We start from the raw sequence: 16541 nt of genomic DNA on the forward strand, positions 1-16541 counted from the left end.
CTGACGGGTTTGCAACTCCAGGGAGCAGTGGCACAGTGGCCATTTCTCTGCTGCAACCCGCTGCCCAGGCTGCCCGGGGCCTGTGCCCGGCAGGCTGCCGGTGGGACGGGCAGGCGGCGGCACCCTTTACCTCGCTGGCCTGGCACCAAAGCTGGTGCTGGGCTGGAGGGCCTCGAACGGGCCCGTGCACTGAGGCAGGCTTCCCCAGGCGAGCCTGGGAGCAAAATCGCATCGTTGTTTCGCAGGCCTACCACAGTGATGCGGGCTGGTGTTTCTGTGGCTTTCTGAGCTGTGGGGCAGGGCAGCCGTGGGGCCTGGGGGTCAGAAATCCTGCGAGTCGGCAGCCCCCTCACCAGGCGCCAGCTGCGGGGCGGAGTGGTGGAGCCTGGCATCGGGCAGGTCTGGCTTTGCCAAGCTGGAAGGAGATCAGCTACCGCTTCGAGGGGAGGGGAAGGCTTCACTTGTGCCACCCTTTCTGTGGTTCTGCTTGGGGCTGTACGGGTGTCATGGACGGAGAAAGAAAATCCCCACGCCTAATCCTGTTTAAAAGGTTTCCATTGTTTTTTCCAGCTTTTTTTTCCACATTAGGGTAGAGGAACAGCCTCGAGACCCCTGTGGGGCAGGGTGTCCATGAACACATCTTGTTTAGAGTGTGATGAGAAACTGTTTAACCAGCTGAGTAGCACGTGAGGACAGCAGCACCGTTGTGCTCGTCGTTTGGCGATACGTAGCAGGGAGCAGCAGGGTCTCCTAGGAGGCCACGTCCCGAGGCCTTGGGATCCCACGTGTGTGTTTTAGAATTCACCAGTAAAAATCACCAATCTCTTCAACTATCTATTTCCTACAACAACACATTCCAGCTAGGGCTGTCTTTTCATTTACTTTCTTGCCTCCAAAGTGCAAAGCCAGGGAGCAAAACAAGTTATCAGGTAGCTGTTCAGGCACTAGGAACACGGAGAGCGATTTGATAAAGCAGGTACAGCCTGGCTCTTTACATACACCCCCTACAGAGGCTTGGTCAACAAGCAGCATTCAATAGCTTGAATATATTAAAGGGATTTCCAGCAAGTCAGCTGGAGAGCTCTCCATTTCGCCGGCATGGTTTGGGGTCTGGGGCAGATTTCATTCAAAAAGCAAAAAAGTAAAATTTTATTTCCCATTTCTGCATGTATTTGCTGCAGCAGTGCCATTCCTTCACGTGCCAGAAGAGCTCGAGGTTAGCAGGGTCCGGTACAACTGCATCTTCTCCCTCTGCGGGCCGCAGCCGTCGCATGCCTGCGTGCCGGGTCCACACCGGGAGCCGACGGGGCTCCTCCCGCCAGCCCCACTCGGTGCAGAGTTCCCCCCCGACCCGGCCTGGCCGCGGCAGCTGCAAGCAGCAACGCATGGACAGGAACTTGCACAAAGGTGTATGTTTTTCTGTCAGTCCTCGGTACTGTGTCTGGCAAGCACTGCTGGCCGGGCCTCCAGGCACCGCCAGGGAGTGGGGATGGGATAAGCTCTTCCTGAGATCTCGCTTGCTGTGCTCCAGTCCGTTTTCAGCATCTTCTCCCAGAGCACATTCCCTGCTGTCAGAGATACCCCAGATGTTCCTCACGCTTCTCCCCATCCAGCGGTTGAGTTCATAGCTTGTTCTTCTGTCTCATGGTTAAAAAAATATATCTTTATTTTACTTTTCATCCTCGTCTCCCTCGCTCATGCTGCTGAGGGAGGCAGACGCAGCTTTTGGAGAAGAGGGAGGGGAGGCTTTATTGAAGACCCAGGGTGGAGATGGAGAACGGGATGGAGAACGGCCTCGCGTAGGACTGCTGTTCGGGCTCTGCCGGGGAGAAAAAGCCTGGAGCATTCGGCCGCTTCGTTCCTGGAACATCTGCTTCTGCAAAAGCAAGGCGAAAAGATGCTCTTTGAGTAATGCACAGAGGGGAAGGTATGCCTGTGGGCGAGCAGGGGCTGGGCTGCGCTGTCCTCTCACCTGGGAGAGAGCAGGGAGACAGAGGACAGACTTCTGCTCCGAAGCATGGCCAGTTCGGCCCGCACTTAGCCTTTGCCTGTTCTACTGTGTTCGCAATAACCTGTTTTTTACATGATGAGGTTTTTTCTTAGTGAGGACACCCCTAGTGTGAGAATACTGTGTGTATTGTCCTAAGCCAGCTAGGGGGAACTCCCTTTGCATTTTTTGTATGTGTTGATCACGCTCTGTCTCAAAAAGTCAGTTTTCTGCCTGAACTCCCAATGTTCCTTGTTCCCAGGACCCTTCCCTTTTAGCGTGCTGGGATGGATGGACCACCCGTCTCCTGCTGAGCTTCCTGGCTGGCCCAGCCATTTTTCCTCCTTCCCTTCCCAAAGGAGGCAGCCCAGTGCCTGCCGAATACTGGCAGCCACCTCCCCAGCTCCCGGGAGCAGGCACCACCCAAATCCTTAAATTGGGGGTTGGAATGTCAGAATTCAGGCGTCTTTGTGGAAAAGAGAAACACGTGCAGGCTCTATGTTCTGCTTTGGGCTTTATTGTCATTTTTGCTTTGTAAAGCTGAGTAGAGGCCTGCCAGCGCCAGTAGGGTAGAAGAGACCCCCTTTCGAGTCAAGCAGTCTGCTACACTAAGGCAAATGCTGCTACTTGTTAGCGCCTACGTGGCCTTGCGTAGGGCTGCCAGGCTGGCTTACAGGAGATGGGGCACGCACTGAGTGGCTGCTGCAGGCTTCATGTGGAAAATGCCAAAGGCGAGTGCCTTGCTGCTCCTCCTGGGGATGGGGAACAAGAAGTCCCAACCTTGGCTGGAGTACTAGGGGCTGGATCGCAGGCGATGCTCGGCTGGAATGGAAGAGCCAGCCCGGACAAAGTTAAGTTGCTGCTCAGGTCCGAGAGCAAAACACTTCTGCAGAATGCGTTCTGGGTTTGCCTGCTTGGGCAGCTGCGGCCCACAGACTTTCTCAGCTTGAGTTTTTTGTTTTGTTCCTCCTCCCCTTCCCCCTGCAGCGGCCCTGCTCTGCGGTGACCTTCCTCCCAGCCAAGGAGCATGTGCCTGCCTGTCGTGCTCTTCCTCCTCCTCTCTGAAACACAGTATTCCCTGACAGCAGAGGGGCAAACGCTAGGTTTTCCCATCAGGTTTCTGGTGTTTGCTAATCCCGGGGGTTAACGATCGAGCACAAATACCAAGCTTAACTGTTCCTCTGTGGGCTCCCTCACCCAATTTATATCTTTATCACATGGGCCTTTATTGACTTAGTTTTAGAGCCTGGATGTCGCTGCAGTGCAGCATGACAGAACGGTTCCTGCCCGGAGCCACGCTTAGCCACGCTCTCATGCATAAAGACGCACGGCGTGTAACCTACCCCTGCACTACTGCTAGGTCCAAAATAGTCCAGACTTCCTAAAATCTCAACAGTTAGCAGATGGTGGTTGCTCCTGATAAACGCTGCCAGGAAGCATTCGGGTGGGGGAGGGTTTCTGCTGCTGAGAGCCGTGAGGATGTCACCAGGGCTGGCAAAGCCCCGGAGCTTGTTGAAATTCAGTGGTAGGAGTGCAAAATTGCTCTTTAGATCACAGAAATTGAGGTTTTGTTGGCTTGACTTAGCCTGTTTCATCCTCTCACTGAAGATAACCCCCAACAAAAAAATGATGTTTGATATGAAATATCTTTTTCCTGGCCAAGCAAAACACTGACTCCCTCCAGCCCTGGCACCTCACCAGCCACTTCAAAAAGCTCAGCGACGTTGCAGTGGTTCATGGTGTTGTACTGGTGCTGGGGGAGATCAAAGTGTCCCAGCTTGGCTGGTATCCCACGTGGCAGAATCACAGAATGCTTTGGGTTGGAAGGGACCTTTGAAGGCCATCTAGTCCAACCCCCCTGCAGTGAGCAGGGACATCTTCAACAAGATCAGGTTGCTCAGAGCCCCATCCAGCCTGGCCTTGAGTGTTTCCAGGGATGGGGCGTCTCCCACCTCTCTGGGCAACCTCATCCAGTGTTTCACCACCCTCATCATAAAAAAATTCTTCATTATATCTAGTCTGAATCTACCCTCCTTTGGTTTAAAACCATTACCCCTTGTCCTGTCGCAGCAGGTCCTGCTAAAAAGCCTGTGCCCATCTTCCTTATAAGCCCCTTTTAAGTACTGAAAGGCTGCAATAAGGTCTCCCCAGAGCCTTCTCTTCTCCAGGCTGAACAACCCCAACTCTCTCAGCCTGTCCTCACAGGAGAGGTGTTCCATCCCTCTGATCATTTTTGTGGCCCTCCTCTGGACTCGCTCCAACAGGTCCATGTCCTTCCTGTGCTGAGGACCCCAGAGCTGGATGCCGTACTGCAGGTGGGGTCTCACCAGAGCAGAGTAGAGTAGGGGTACTCGACTGTACCTTGGGCCACACAGGCCAGGGATGGAAAGGAGAACCCCACCTTCCTGCTAAGGCCCTCAGCCAGGCTGTAGGACGCCTGCTTCCCAGTTCCTGCTTCAGCAAAGAGTTTGTTGCTTGAACAAGCCGCTGCACTCACGCCTTCAGCAGGGTAAGTGCCCAGCCAGTCCGAATTGCCTCCTGCCTCCTGCGTTAGTTGCTGGCTAAAACCGCAACTGCTGCAGGAGGAGGTGGTGGTGTAATTCACCTGCCTCCAGAATGACTCTTCCCCTCCAGCTGTACTCCAGCAGGGTCAGTAAGTCATGCCCTTCGCAGGCAAGGTCTTCCTAACAGGGGGGTGCTCCTCGGGCCGTTGGGTGCTGAAGAAGTAGAACAAGTGTTAATGGCTCCCTTGAAGTGCAGGGGGTTAGACGAGGCTGGATGCGCTCTGGACCTCTACCAGAGGTGGGAAAATAATTTCAAAGCCTTGGTCAAAGCAAGTTCAGGTACACCCAACCAGTTTAGGGAGATAACACTTTGCTTTCAGCAAACTTTCTACTGGGCAAAAATATTTTGCTTGTTTCTGAATGTTATTGCCTATATGTTGATATTCCTTTGCTCCACAAAACAAGCGCCAGTTGGGCATTATGGAGGACTGCTGCTTTTGAGCTGCCGATTCTTTCAAGGCCGTGCTCAGGTCCAGGCTGCGGACGCACAGCATGGCCTAAACGCCGGCCTTGGGTTCCAGTCACAATCTGTAAGATTCCCCTGAGCCTTCGCAGACATCTGATGTGACACAGCCATTTCCCTCTGTGGCCATCCCCGACTCCCTCTGTGCGCTGAGGGAAACGGGCCCTTTGGAGGGACACCTCGTCTCCTCCGAGAGGGAGATTAGCATGGAAACCCTGCTCTGTCAGCCTTGCTTTCTCCCCGCTGACCTGAAGCGCAGCTGCCTGCTCGTGCGTGTCTGAGAGGAGCTGGAATGAACCCCGCTGCTTTCCACTTCTGTGGAGCGGCGTCTCTGCCGTTAGGGCCTCCGTGCCGGGCTGCGCGGTGGTCCTCTCTCAAGCCAGGACAAAAGTTTCATGCCACATTAATCGTTGTTTCTGACCCCTCGGTGACTCTCTCGCAGAAAAAATACATACAGGGATTGCACAGGTGGGCAAAATTGCCCATGAATTATAGACATCTTGACATTTCAAAACTGACATTTTGACCTTTTTCAGAAACGGGGGAGGGTTTTGTGGGTTACATGGCCCTTACTTTTAGAAAATTGATGCTAGCATAAAGCGTATTATAATAATTATTTGTGAAATAATAATAGCATATTAATGGCATGCAAATTACTGATCTAGGAATCTAGCATGCCCATGACGATTCCTCTACTTTTAATGTCAACATTAAAAGCAACATCTAACTAACAGTGATAAGGCAAATTAATGTTAATAACAGTTTTGACACTAATAGCAAGTTATCATTATTTTAAAAGTCTTTCCCGTTGCAAGGCTCAAACTGATTTTAAAAAAGCCACACCACCTCTCAGCTTGCTGTCACTGACGCTTTTCCTGCAACACTGCACGGAGATTTCAGTCTCGTTCTTAGCAAAGGTCTCTGTGGTTGCACCAGATTTCCTACGCTGTGGTTGGGACACTAACTCGGTAACCAGGAGGCAACCTCCACCCCCCTCAAAGACCTTTGTGGAGCAGCTTTTCTCTGCTCAAATTTGGTAAAATGTTTCATGAGCAAAGGTTTCTAAAAAATGCCGTTAGCGTGCAGTGTTGAGTGGGTAGAGGCAGGGAATGGGATCAAGGCTTTGAAATTCTTTTCCTCTCTCTGCACAGCCAAACTCATCTCGCCTCCTGTGGGTTTCACATGCTCTGTTAGCATTAGTTTTATTTATTCAGCACCTATGGCCACAGGACCACCCCATACGGGGAACACTCGCCAAGCTCGATAGAGAATAACTTACAGAGGAAGCACTCTTCACGTGGATATGGTCAATGCAGGTAAACCTGGGCTTTTCATCAGAAGAGTTTACCCTCTTCCCTTCCCCAGGGAAAATGATACTGTCAATGAACAAATTGCTAAATAAGCTATTTGTTTATATGGCTGGGATCGGTGTTATTCAGAGAGCACCTGCCTTTGCATGGGACAGACGTAGCTGTAAGGAGATTATAAAAGATGCAGTCTGTTCTGGAGCCTTCACAGCCTAATTTTAGGCTTTTATCAACTGAGTGGTAATCAACATGGCAAGTCATGGCAGAGAAAAGATGAGAACTCCAGTAAGAGGCAGGTACTATGGTTTTGGTGGCACTGAGTTGTGACATGGCTGTGATGTGGGCTACTTTTAATTCACCAGGGGTCTGTGAATTTTCCTGAGGGTTTGTTTATAAGCAGAAACTCTGCTGAGATCCTTTCAACAGAAGGTACCTTTCATGACGGGAAGTTGTTCAGGTATGAACTGATAAAGCGACGTGAGAGAACATTATGTGTGTATTGGCTCTTTAAAAATATTCCAATAGTATCTGCTTTATGCTAATCCTAAACTGTCTTTTCTGGCTTGCTGCCTCTATTGATATTTTGCCTCAAACTGTAATCCATGAGCAGTTAAAGCTTTGCGCAAGCCTCTTGCAAAGGGTTTGCTTTCAAGCGAGGAGGGCGCTGCCTGACCATCTGCGCGCCACGGTCTGAAAAGGTACCTCTGAAGCATCCTGCTGTTCTGCGGGATTACTTGTCTAGCTCTTACTCTGCTCCCCTCAATTCACCCTGCACTGCTTGCTGCTCTCCTCCGTGCTTGCTCACATCTCCTCGGACTGAGCAAAAGCTTCACTTGGAGCTTGCAACTGTGCAGCAAGTCCGAGACGATGCCTGTGCTGAAGGGTCTGGCTGGGGCCTGGGCTTTCACCAGCACACAGCCGCACAGAGAGCTTGTTGGAAAAGGACTGACTCCCAACGGGAAGGTCTATGAAGGTCCATTCAAAAAAATGGTAACTTTTACATTCAAAATAAGCTTCACTGTTGGTTTCAAGTAGCAAAGGGAAGTAGTACAAGAAAACAAAGTTTCTCAAGGTTTGGCAAGCTATATCAGAACTGAAAGATGGGGGCCAGGAGTCTTTTGGGGCTCCGCAGTGTCACCAACTCACCGCCCATTCAGTGCATGACTTTGGTTTGAGCAGGTAAGGCCATGGGGTTTCTCCCCAGAAGGATGCTGTTACCGACTCTCAACTGCCTTTACAAGGCACCTGGGGAGCTTTGGTAAATGGCCTCTGTGGAGCCAGCACGTACCGAGGAGAGCTTCGAAAGTGCTTCAGCTCCACCTGAACCTTCTCTGCAGTCAGTTAGATGAGCCTGGCCACTTGACATGTAAAATAATTTCTTGGAACTTTAAATCAGTAGTTTTTACAGTTAGAAAATTGTCATCTTCCGTGGCTGAGTACAGTGTGTGAAAAGAACTATTGAAAAACTTTTCAGTGTCCCTTATTTCGCTCGCCACCTCCAATGTATAGTTTCTCCCTGATGTCTGTGTGGTCCCATTTAGTGCTAACAGGGAGAACAGACTGTATTAGCCTGTTTGCTCGTATGTTGCTATTATGCAGCTCTACTGAATGCAGTATCACATTCAGCATCGCACCTTCACAAAAGACAGAAATTATCCCAAAGCAGCAACAGCCAGAAGTGGCAAATCCTCCCGCTGCAGTACTGGCATGCGCTATTGGATTCAGCAAGCAGGTCTGGCATTATCCTACTGTGCTGGCTATCAAAACAAAGACTGCAGCAAAAGAATCTGCTCTTGATCTTGCATTACAGAAGATAAATAAAAACGACTCAGACTTCCTGGGATGGCATAATACCTACCCAGGCTCCGTCGGGTCCAAACAGCTCTAAAAAGTTGCCAATAAATTCCCTGGACTTTTCTTCCCATTTCTGAATGAGGTCATGGCTCTTCTCTTCCACCTTGTAAACGAATTCTTTTGATTTTTCCTCCACATTCTTGACTTTTTCTTTCATTTTGTCTACTTGGTTTTGAAAGCGGTATTTCTTCTCCTGTTTTAAAAGTGTGGACAGAAATTAATATATAGGAACTTGGAAATAATTAGCCACCAACAGCTGAGAAGAAGAAAAAAATTGCATCCTAATACATATGGCCTTGGTTAACTATTCCCATATGATTTTTATAAATGCAAATTTAACATTTGTGGAGTGAAGTGCAGAAGGTACATATCAAAAAGACCGTCTTGTGTGATTACTGTGTTTAATTCAATACAAGAATCTTTCCATATTTTCAAACTGAATGCACTTTGAAAATTATATGAATCTTGTGAAGGCTACAAGTGAGAAATTAACAGCTCAAACTTAAGTGAAAGGCAAATTTCCCTGGGTTTTCTAGCAAACACAGCCCACTGCTGACTTGCCAGCCTGGATGATAACTTGGACTAAAATGTCTCTTTGGTTGGATTTCTGCGGAGCAGAAGGAAAACTCTCTTCACCTCCAAGCCTGGCTAATACAGGAGCTTCTGGCTGCAACAGAAGGATGTGCGTAGGCCAGCGCCTTGTGGCCAGCAGACTTGATAGAAAAGAGACCAAACTCCTAATTGCTAAGGCACACAGAAAAAGAGAGGGACAGAGAAGATAATGTTCGGGGCTAACGTCGGGCCAAGCTTCTAAAATACTTCAGGGTTAGAGGGCTTTTCTCCTGAAACGCTTCTGTGCTCCTCAAATGCACAGGACACACAGCAAACTAACACTGTGCCCTTGAAGGTGTAATGGTCTCTGTAGAAGCACAGGTTACTATAGGCTTTTAATTTCCTGTGAACTTCATTTACTTGAATTTACTTTAGAACAAATACTGTTTAGTGCTGAGGTGGGTTTTACTCTAGCTCGTGAATCACTAAAACCGGTTTTGCAGGCCACAAGGCCAAACTAAATCCTCAAGGTCCAAAGAAACCAAACTCACTTTGTACCTAAAAGGTGACCAAGCCTTTCTTTAATGAGGAAACCAGCGCTTTTCTGTCTTGGCAAAATCCTGTTTTTTTTTTATTTTGAAACACAAACAGCCTCTGGTGCAAATTAGTATTTCTGCATTTAAAGTACTATAAGCTAAATAACCAAATGCCAGGAGGGACTTCAGGATACATCAGTGTCTGAGGCTGGGGGAAGCATACCTTATGCAACAGTATCTTAACATTAGAGCCACTAAAGGATAAATTTGAGAACCCCCAAGGCACCCAGCATGCCTTAATTTAACAGCTATTTGCAATAGTGATCCTTCTGGGTGGAGTACTTACAAGCAGGATTTTTTAGGGGTGTAGAAGACTGAAAAAAAAAGCACAGTGAAATCAATATTTATGCCCTGTGATCTGTGATTTATCTATCTGCCAGACTTCAAAATAAGAAACAAGTAAACAAAACCCTCACGCAATGACACAATTCAGTCCTTCACGAGGGGGTTTCCCACCTCCAGGGAAGGAGGGGGAAGTCCTCCTGTGAGCCAGTCCAATCACAGGAAACATTTCAGTAATGTGAGTTATCTTGAGGCCTTAAAACTTGAAATGGAAAATGAAGGAAAGTAAACTTTCATTTCTATTAAGTATTTACTCCTCACTGGAGGGTAAGGTGCAGTTCTGTACATGGAAGCTGAATAATTTAAGCCATCCTTTCAAATGGCGCTCTTTCCCTACCTGTTGTGGCTTCTGATCAGATCAGCATTGTTTACATACCAACTTCCTCACACACTTCATTGTCTTTTAAAAACCATTTTAGCTTCCTCTACTAATCTCACTGTTGAGCGGTTGGGTTCTGGTTTTTGTTTTTTATCCCGTCACATTGTAGAGAAAGTCTGGATATCAAAATCTTTGCTCTCTGTGCTGCCTTCTCACAGTGGGAATGAGGAAAGAAATCGTGTCTCGGGCGAGTAGCTGAGAAGCCTGCGGTGGGGGGGTGGGCTCCTTCCCAGTGTGTCATTAAGTCACCTACAGCTCAAGGAGGAAGGGGGAGCAGCAGCTTTGTCACAAACACGAAAGCATAAGATGGGAATGAAGCTGCTAATTAACAGGAGCAATTAAAACCACCCTCAGCTTACTGGTTTCTTTTAAATTAACTTCTTCCCAGCTATTTTTAAAAACAGCAGGAGGAAGATATCCTTTCTTAACCTTTACTCAACATTTGGGGTGCTAGGAGAGAGTGTTTCAGAAGCAAACGCAGATCGGTGTACTTACATTTATAAAACTAACATTCAGCTCTTTGGCAGTGTATCCTCGTTGAAGGTTGCGCCGGGCGTACACGTCGTAGTCCCGGACGATCCTTGTGATGATATCCGATGTCGAGATACCTTCGGTTCTCTGCGTTGGTACGAACATTCCTGAGCAAAGCGGGAAAAGAAGGCCTGCTGAGAAAGCACGGTAGGACCAGGCACTGTGGCAGGTAACTGAGGACGAACACAAAAATGCCTGACCAAAGGCAAGAGACTTGCAATTCTGCCTGTCTTATTCCTAGTTCTTTCCTGGCGCTCCTGTGTGAGCTTAGGGAAGGCACTAGGTTGCTATACCGTTCATTTTTCCTCAGCTCTTCAGAAAGGCTAAAACTTGCCCTCTTCACAGCATCAGCTGTGATATGGAAGTTATTAGACTGGCAGGGGCTCCCGAGCCAGGAAGGCTAAACCTCGCAGTTGTGACAATTCACTGAGCAGTTCTTTCCATAAGCGTAGCCCTTATTTAATGTTATATAAAGGAGCGGGGGGTTGGCTTCCACTCCCGCTACTGAAAGGCCATTTGCTGCTCTCCTGTGTATTTCCACTCTCCCCTCCCCTCCTGTGCCGCACCGTCTGAGGGTCTGTGTTCTGCCGAGTACAGCGGACCAGCCTCCGGCCTTGGCCAAAGCCAGGAAGCGCCTTCGGGTAAGAGATCCGCTGCAGTAACTGGAGACCACCCTGGAGGTGCCGGTAGCTTGTAACAGGAAAATGAAGCATAACGGTGGTGTGAACAAACACAGATATACCGTGGGGACGGAGGGTATCGGTTTCCATAGCCTCCTTTTCGTGTCCACCTGGCCACGTCAGTGGCTGTATAACCACTCTCCCTGCTCCGACAGATCCGTCCCTAATAAAACTGGGCATTTATTAACACTGCTTGTATTTTCCTCAGCACACCTGAGGAATATATTGCTTTTTAATTGCTCCTCATCGAGACAGGATCACTTGAACTGTTAAAGCAAGTCACAAAGGCAATAATAGCAGAGTGCTAGCACACCTTGGTTTAGTAGTTAGATAGGGCTACAAAAAAGTACTACTGTCACTCATATGTAATTGCAACATCAAGCTGCCGACGAGAGAGAAATGTAAGATATGACTGGAAATGGTTTTGCAAAACAAAGTAGTGCTTTGTCTTAAAAGGGTGGTATAGCTGCTGGCAAATTAATCCTCACGTTCACTTGAAGTAGGCAGGCATTGCTAGCTAATTTCACAGGGTTAGAAAAAGATATGGAGAAGGAATCAAGAAGCTTAGCAGCCTCTTGTGACTAAATGTTATGGGAGATTTTTTCTTTCCACTCTCTAATTAATATTCTGCTAAAAAATAGATTATTTTAATCACGAGCAGAGAGGTTTCCCTCATCGTGCTTTTCAGGCTTGCAGCAGTCACTCAGGAAACTATTTTTGGAAGCACTGAAAACCACTTTGAGCCAGAATCCTTTATAGATAGGAGCTACCAGAATATATGAATAAATCCAAACCCTACCCTTGCTAAGCCAAAAGTGGAATTGTTTTCAAGTAGATGCACAAACCCATATATAAGAACATTACCTTTAGTCACTGACTTTGCTTTCATATGCTTCATGTGTTGGACTGATTCATGTTTTCCAAACTAACTGTTCACAGATGTGCAGAGGTTTAGTCAGTGCACCGTCACCCACCTCACCGTTGTCCATACGCCCTCCCGCTCACTGAAGGGAGTGGGGAAATGGGAGCCCATGGGAATCTACGCAAGGAGCTCTGCAGTTCCCATCTGCTTCTCTGCTCCCCAACAACCTGATGTGGGAAAATGGGAGTACGGGAACTAAGGAAAATGCACAAGTGCAGCCACAGCATTGGGCTATTTAAAACAAAACACCCTAGGAGAAATTCACTATTGTAATAATGCTGTTCTGGAGGACTAGGACCATTACAGCACTAGATCTTAAAACTTTTCACAAATAAGGTACCTTTATCCCCAGGTTATATGTAACAAAATTCAACCATACAAGACTGAAGTCACTTCTCCAGCATCTCGCAGTGACAGATGCGGGACAGACCACAGGTCCCTGAAGCTGTAAGTCCATATTCTATTCTGCAAACAAAGTTTGAATTTCTTGTCAGGACGCGTGCGCGCTGCACCCATGCCCAACAACAGCAGAGAAGGATGTGCCAGGTTTGGGCAGTCTCCAGCTCAGTCTGGTAACGATGCAGTGACACCAAGGGCTCCTGTCATGTTGTCCTGTGCACTCAGCACCTTATAGAAGAAAGGCAGCATAGCTGCCTGGCCAGCACGTATGCTGCATGTCCCTTGGTGACCTGTCCTTACCAGAGGGACCTTTGTTCCATGGCCTGGTGAAGTAAGCTGGGGCTGGCTCTGAAACTGTAAAACAGCAGTTCCCAAAGGAGGGTTGTGAGTCTGACACCACAATGAGGTTTGCAAGTGGAAAAAGATAAGAACTCCTGCTATAAAAAGCTTATTCTTTCAGCTCAGGTCAATACCTGGTCTACTGCTGTTATTGTATAGCTTGAGAAGGTCACTTTGGATGACAAATTACCATCAGGCAGATTTGCTCTGGAACTTTTTTAAGCCTCCAATATACATGTTTATGTAGACCAGGAAGAGGAGGGATTTGCCAGTGTTCAGGGCAGCACCTCCAGGGAGCAGGAGAGGAAAGGTATGATTGGTTCCTCCTCCCGCGCTGTTCGCTGTGTTAGGACAGCTGCTGCTGGCACACAGTGGCTTGATATTGTCTCCTCAGATTTAATTCAGCTTCCTTGAACTGAAGGGATACAAACTCCTGATGACTTCAGCATGGTCATGTTCGATGTAATACGGTAGTCAACCAAACTGCTAAATAGTCATGGCAAATGAATCAGTCTGGTACTGATTTAAACTCTCTGTCAGTGTAGTAAAAAGAACCCTCGATGCAAATCAGAAGTGGATCCTAATGACTCCTGAAGGCTGCCTGTGCTTGCCCGTATTCAGGACTGGGCTGTGTCAAGGAGTCATCAGTTTGCGGTTATCAACAAACCACTGAAGTTGGCTGGGCTGCTGTGGGAACTGAACTCGTTTTCATCAGTTCAGAGCTCTTAGTTGAGCACCCTGAAATTGTTTGAAAAACCCAGATAGGACTCTTCCGTGACAGACCTGAATGGTTTCCTGGAGGTTATGGCAGGAATTCAGCCAAGGACATCCTTTGTGGTTTTACAAAGTGAACCTTTCTGCTGAAGTCAGCAGTACCTACCATTAGGGTGTAAAAGAACGTGATATTATCTGTACTGATTCTCTCCCAGCAGTTGTGGTCAAAAGTCAGTAAAGGAATTTGAACTGAGGCTGAAAAGGAAGGTGCTAAAAATGTAAAGTTGCCCTTACCTGCCTCCTTTATGTGTTTGTATACATCATCCGAGCCAGCGGAGGAGTATGGGATGTCATCGTGGGCTACAAAGTCAATCTGCCAGTGAACAGAAGAAGAATCACATGCCACCATCACTGAATTTTTGTTCAGTGGGGGGATCGTTGTGGAGGATCATCTCTTTTCTCGACTTCTGCTGACTTGCTTTTGACATTCTCATCCTAAAGCCATCACCTAGAATATTGCACTGGATTTAGGCCTACAACTGCTGTGTTGTATCATCAATTACGAAAGAACAGAAAGCTTGTCTCCAGAAGCACTGCCATTAACACATCGCTCTGGCTCGCTCTGTGTGATATTCCGTAGAAAAACCTAAAAGACACCCATTCCTGCTTTTACTGGAAGAGCTAAGTCAAGTGGCAAAGCCTTCGCTTTCAAAACCATGGAGGCAGGATTATTGATTCTGCCTCCTTAGGGCTGTGTGTATATACATGTATACCTAGTACTGTCATGCTGTCCATTCGTCACCCAGTGATGTGGACACTAAAATACTTCTTAGTTAATTAAGCTTTTCTTAAGATTTTTATGTATCGCAAGACAGTCAATAGCACGTAAGAAATTCTATCCTGCCTTTTAGAGGACACCACATTTTTACGTATTTTTGGCCAATTATTGCACCTGTTGACGTTAATAAGAAATGTGCCTTTAATTCAGGAGTTTAACAGGAATTTAGTCACTACATGATAACTTTTCTGGTTCATGATCTCCTTTCCTGAAAGTCAATTTGTGAATAATTCTTCAGTGTTATTTTGCCATTCAAAAATCCCACTACAGAAACCATCTCAGCATCCTCGGAAAAAAAAGGCAAGACAAATATAACATTTTCTGACAAAGATGGAGGCAAGCAATGCCATGTACCTAATTTCAGTGACTAGAATTAACTGAATTAAATAATTTGCTCCAGCTAATAGAATTTCACAGGCTTGCTGTTTATTCTCAACTGTCAGTCTACAAAGGGGAAGGGGAAGAAAGGGAGGGAAATGGGAGAAATGTACCTTATGTTTTTCAAGGAACTCGGGTGTCAGTGTCCATGGTGCATCTCTGATGACCTCATCCACATAACGACAGTGTCTGAGGGCTTCATACCGCTCAGTTTCATTCATCACAGTGAAGCCTTTGAATTTATGAGTTAAATCATCACTGCAAACTAAAATATGGAAGTATCAACAAAATGGCTCTACACTCGGTAAAATTCACATGACCAGCAGTTAATTATTTCCTGATAATTCCATTAAGCACTTTTAATTATTAGCTTAGCTAATTTTGGGGTGGTCCAGGGCATCTAAGAGTTCTGCTCAGCATTGGCAGGTACAACCACAGACTTCTGAGAGACCTTTCCCTTTCTGGAGCTGCAGCCAGAGCCCAAGTGAGATATGGTGGGACATCTCAAGCAGTACTATATGCACATAAGTGGGGATTTCATGGGCTGTGAAATTTCAGGGGTGATGGACAATGCTTTAAAAACAATCAGAAAGTGCAGTGTCAGCAATGACAGAGCACTCGCAAATGTCACGTAACAAAAAATGGTCGAGGCAGGAAGGCACCACTGGACATCACCTAATCCAACCCCCCTCCTCAGAGCAGGGTCAACTACAGCAGGTTGCTCAGGGCCATGTCCAGTTGAGTTTCCAAAGATGGAGCCTCTCTGGGCCTCCTGTTTCCGCTTTTTGTTCTTATGTAAACAATGCTCTAAATGATGAATTTGCCAACAAAGCTCTACATCGCAGCAGAACAGTTTCTCACTAAATAAACACGATGGAAAACAAGTCATGGCAGATTTTATAGGAATCTATCCCTGAGTTTAGCTTTGAGTTCAGCAGGTTTCACAGAAAGAGAAGTAAGGCTTGTGCCATGTTCAAATGGGAAATCGCAGAAGGAAGCCCCATGGAAAGGACTGGGAGAAGCCGTACGCTCTAGTGGAATGGGCAAGTCCAGAAATCCCGCATCTTTAACTCTAGATGTACCAATACTTTGTCACATTGCTTTTAAAATGAGAGGAAGCAATACCCTTGCTACCAGAGGACTATGAAAGTTAGGTATTATCTTTCTACCCACATAACGTTGCATAAAACACAGTGGCCTGTCCCCGCAACTGTAACTCTGTCCAATATTATAGCTACAACAGTCATTTGACACCCCACATGCAATAAGGTGATTGATACCCATTTATAGCTGGGTTGACAGTGGTTGTCCTTCACCACAGGTCAGACCTGTGCCTTTGGATCTCACTTGCCTGCGACACCGGGCCAAATAGTGAATGTACTTGACAGATGATAAATGCAACATTATTAGTGCTGCAGGGAAGTGTGAGAGCAGCCCTACAGCTGCTGCTTCTTTCTAATTTGAAAACATCAACCTATCAGGCAAGGCGCTGGCAAAGATGCAGTCTTTTTTGAGATCTAAAATGGATGTTCTTGCTGTGAGGGTTGTTAAGGACCTTTAAAGTAGGAAAAATGTAGGAAGGCTTAGATAGCCCTGGAGTTTGTGCAAAATTCAAAGCCAGATAATAATATACATATGAATTTCAGCTAGCATAATGCTACTCTATCCTATTATGTCATTTTTTGATGCCTGCTGA

The 16541-nt window shown here is 47.1% G+C and overlaps 1 protein-coding gene and 1 long non-coding RNA gene across 3 annotated transcripts in view; one reads left to right on the top strand and one right to left on the bottom strand.

Moving 5' to 3' along the window:
* Positions 1–1188: 1188 nt before the first annotated feature.
* PCYT1B (phosphate cytidylyltransferase 1B, choline) overlaps positions 1189–16541 on the bottom strand; it is a gene marked incomplete at its 5' end in the record, with an annotated part of 31411 nt that continues 16058 nt past the window's right edge. The window contains 5 exons of the mRNA XM_082304310.1: positions 1189–1876; positions 8180–8368; positions 10540–10682; positions 13924–14002; positions 14959–15110. Coding sequence (XP_082160436.1) covers positions 1670–1876; positions 8180–8368; positions 10540–10682; positions 13924–14002; positions 14959–15110 — 770 coding nt within the window. The 3' untranslated portion in view covers positions 1189–1669. The remainder of the gene's footprint in view (positions 1877–8179; positions 8369–10539; positions 10683–13923; positions 14003–14958; positions 15111–16541) is intronic.
* On the top strand, positions 1770–10656 carry LOC309586801. Of its 2 annotated transcripts, none has more exons than XR_014227441.1 (3): positions 1770–1927; positions 6684–6778; positions 10572–10656. It is a non-coding gene; the product is annotated as an uncharacterized lncRNA (long non-coding RNA). The 2 variants fall into 2 exon arrangements; XR_014227442.1 differs by lacking the exon at positions 1770–1927 and adding an exon at positions 6171–6330.

The sequence above is a fragment of the Platalea leucorodia genome (genome assembly GCF_965183815.1).
Source record: "Platalea leucorodia genome assembly, chromosome: 2".
In the NCBI taxonomy this organism is placed as follows: domain Eukaryota; kingdom Metazoa; phylum Chordata; class Aves; order Pelecaniformes; family Threskiornithidae; genus Platalea; species Platalea leucorodia.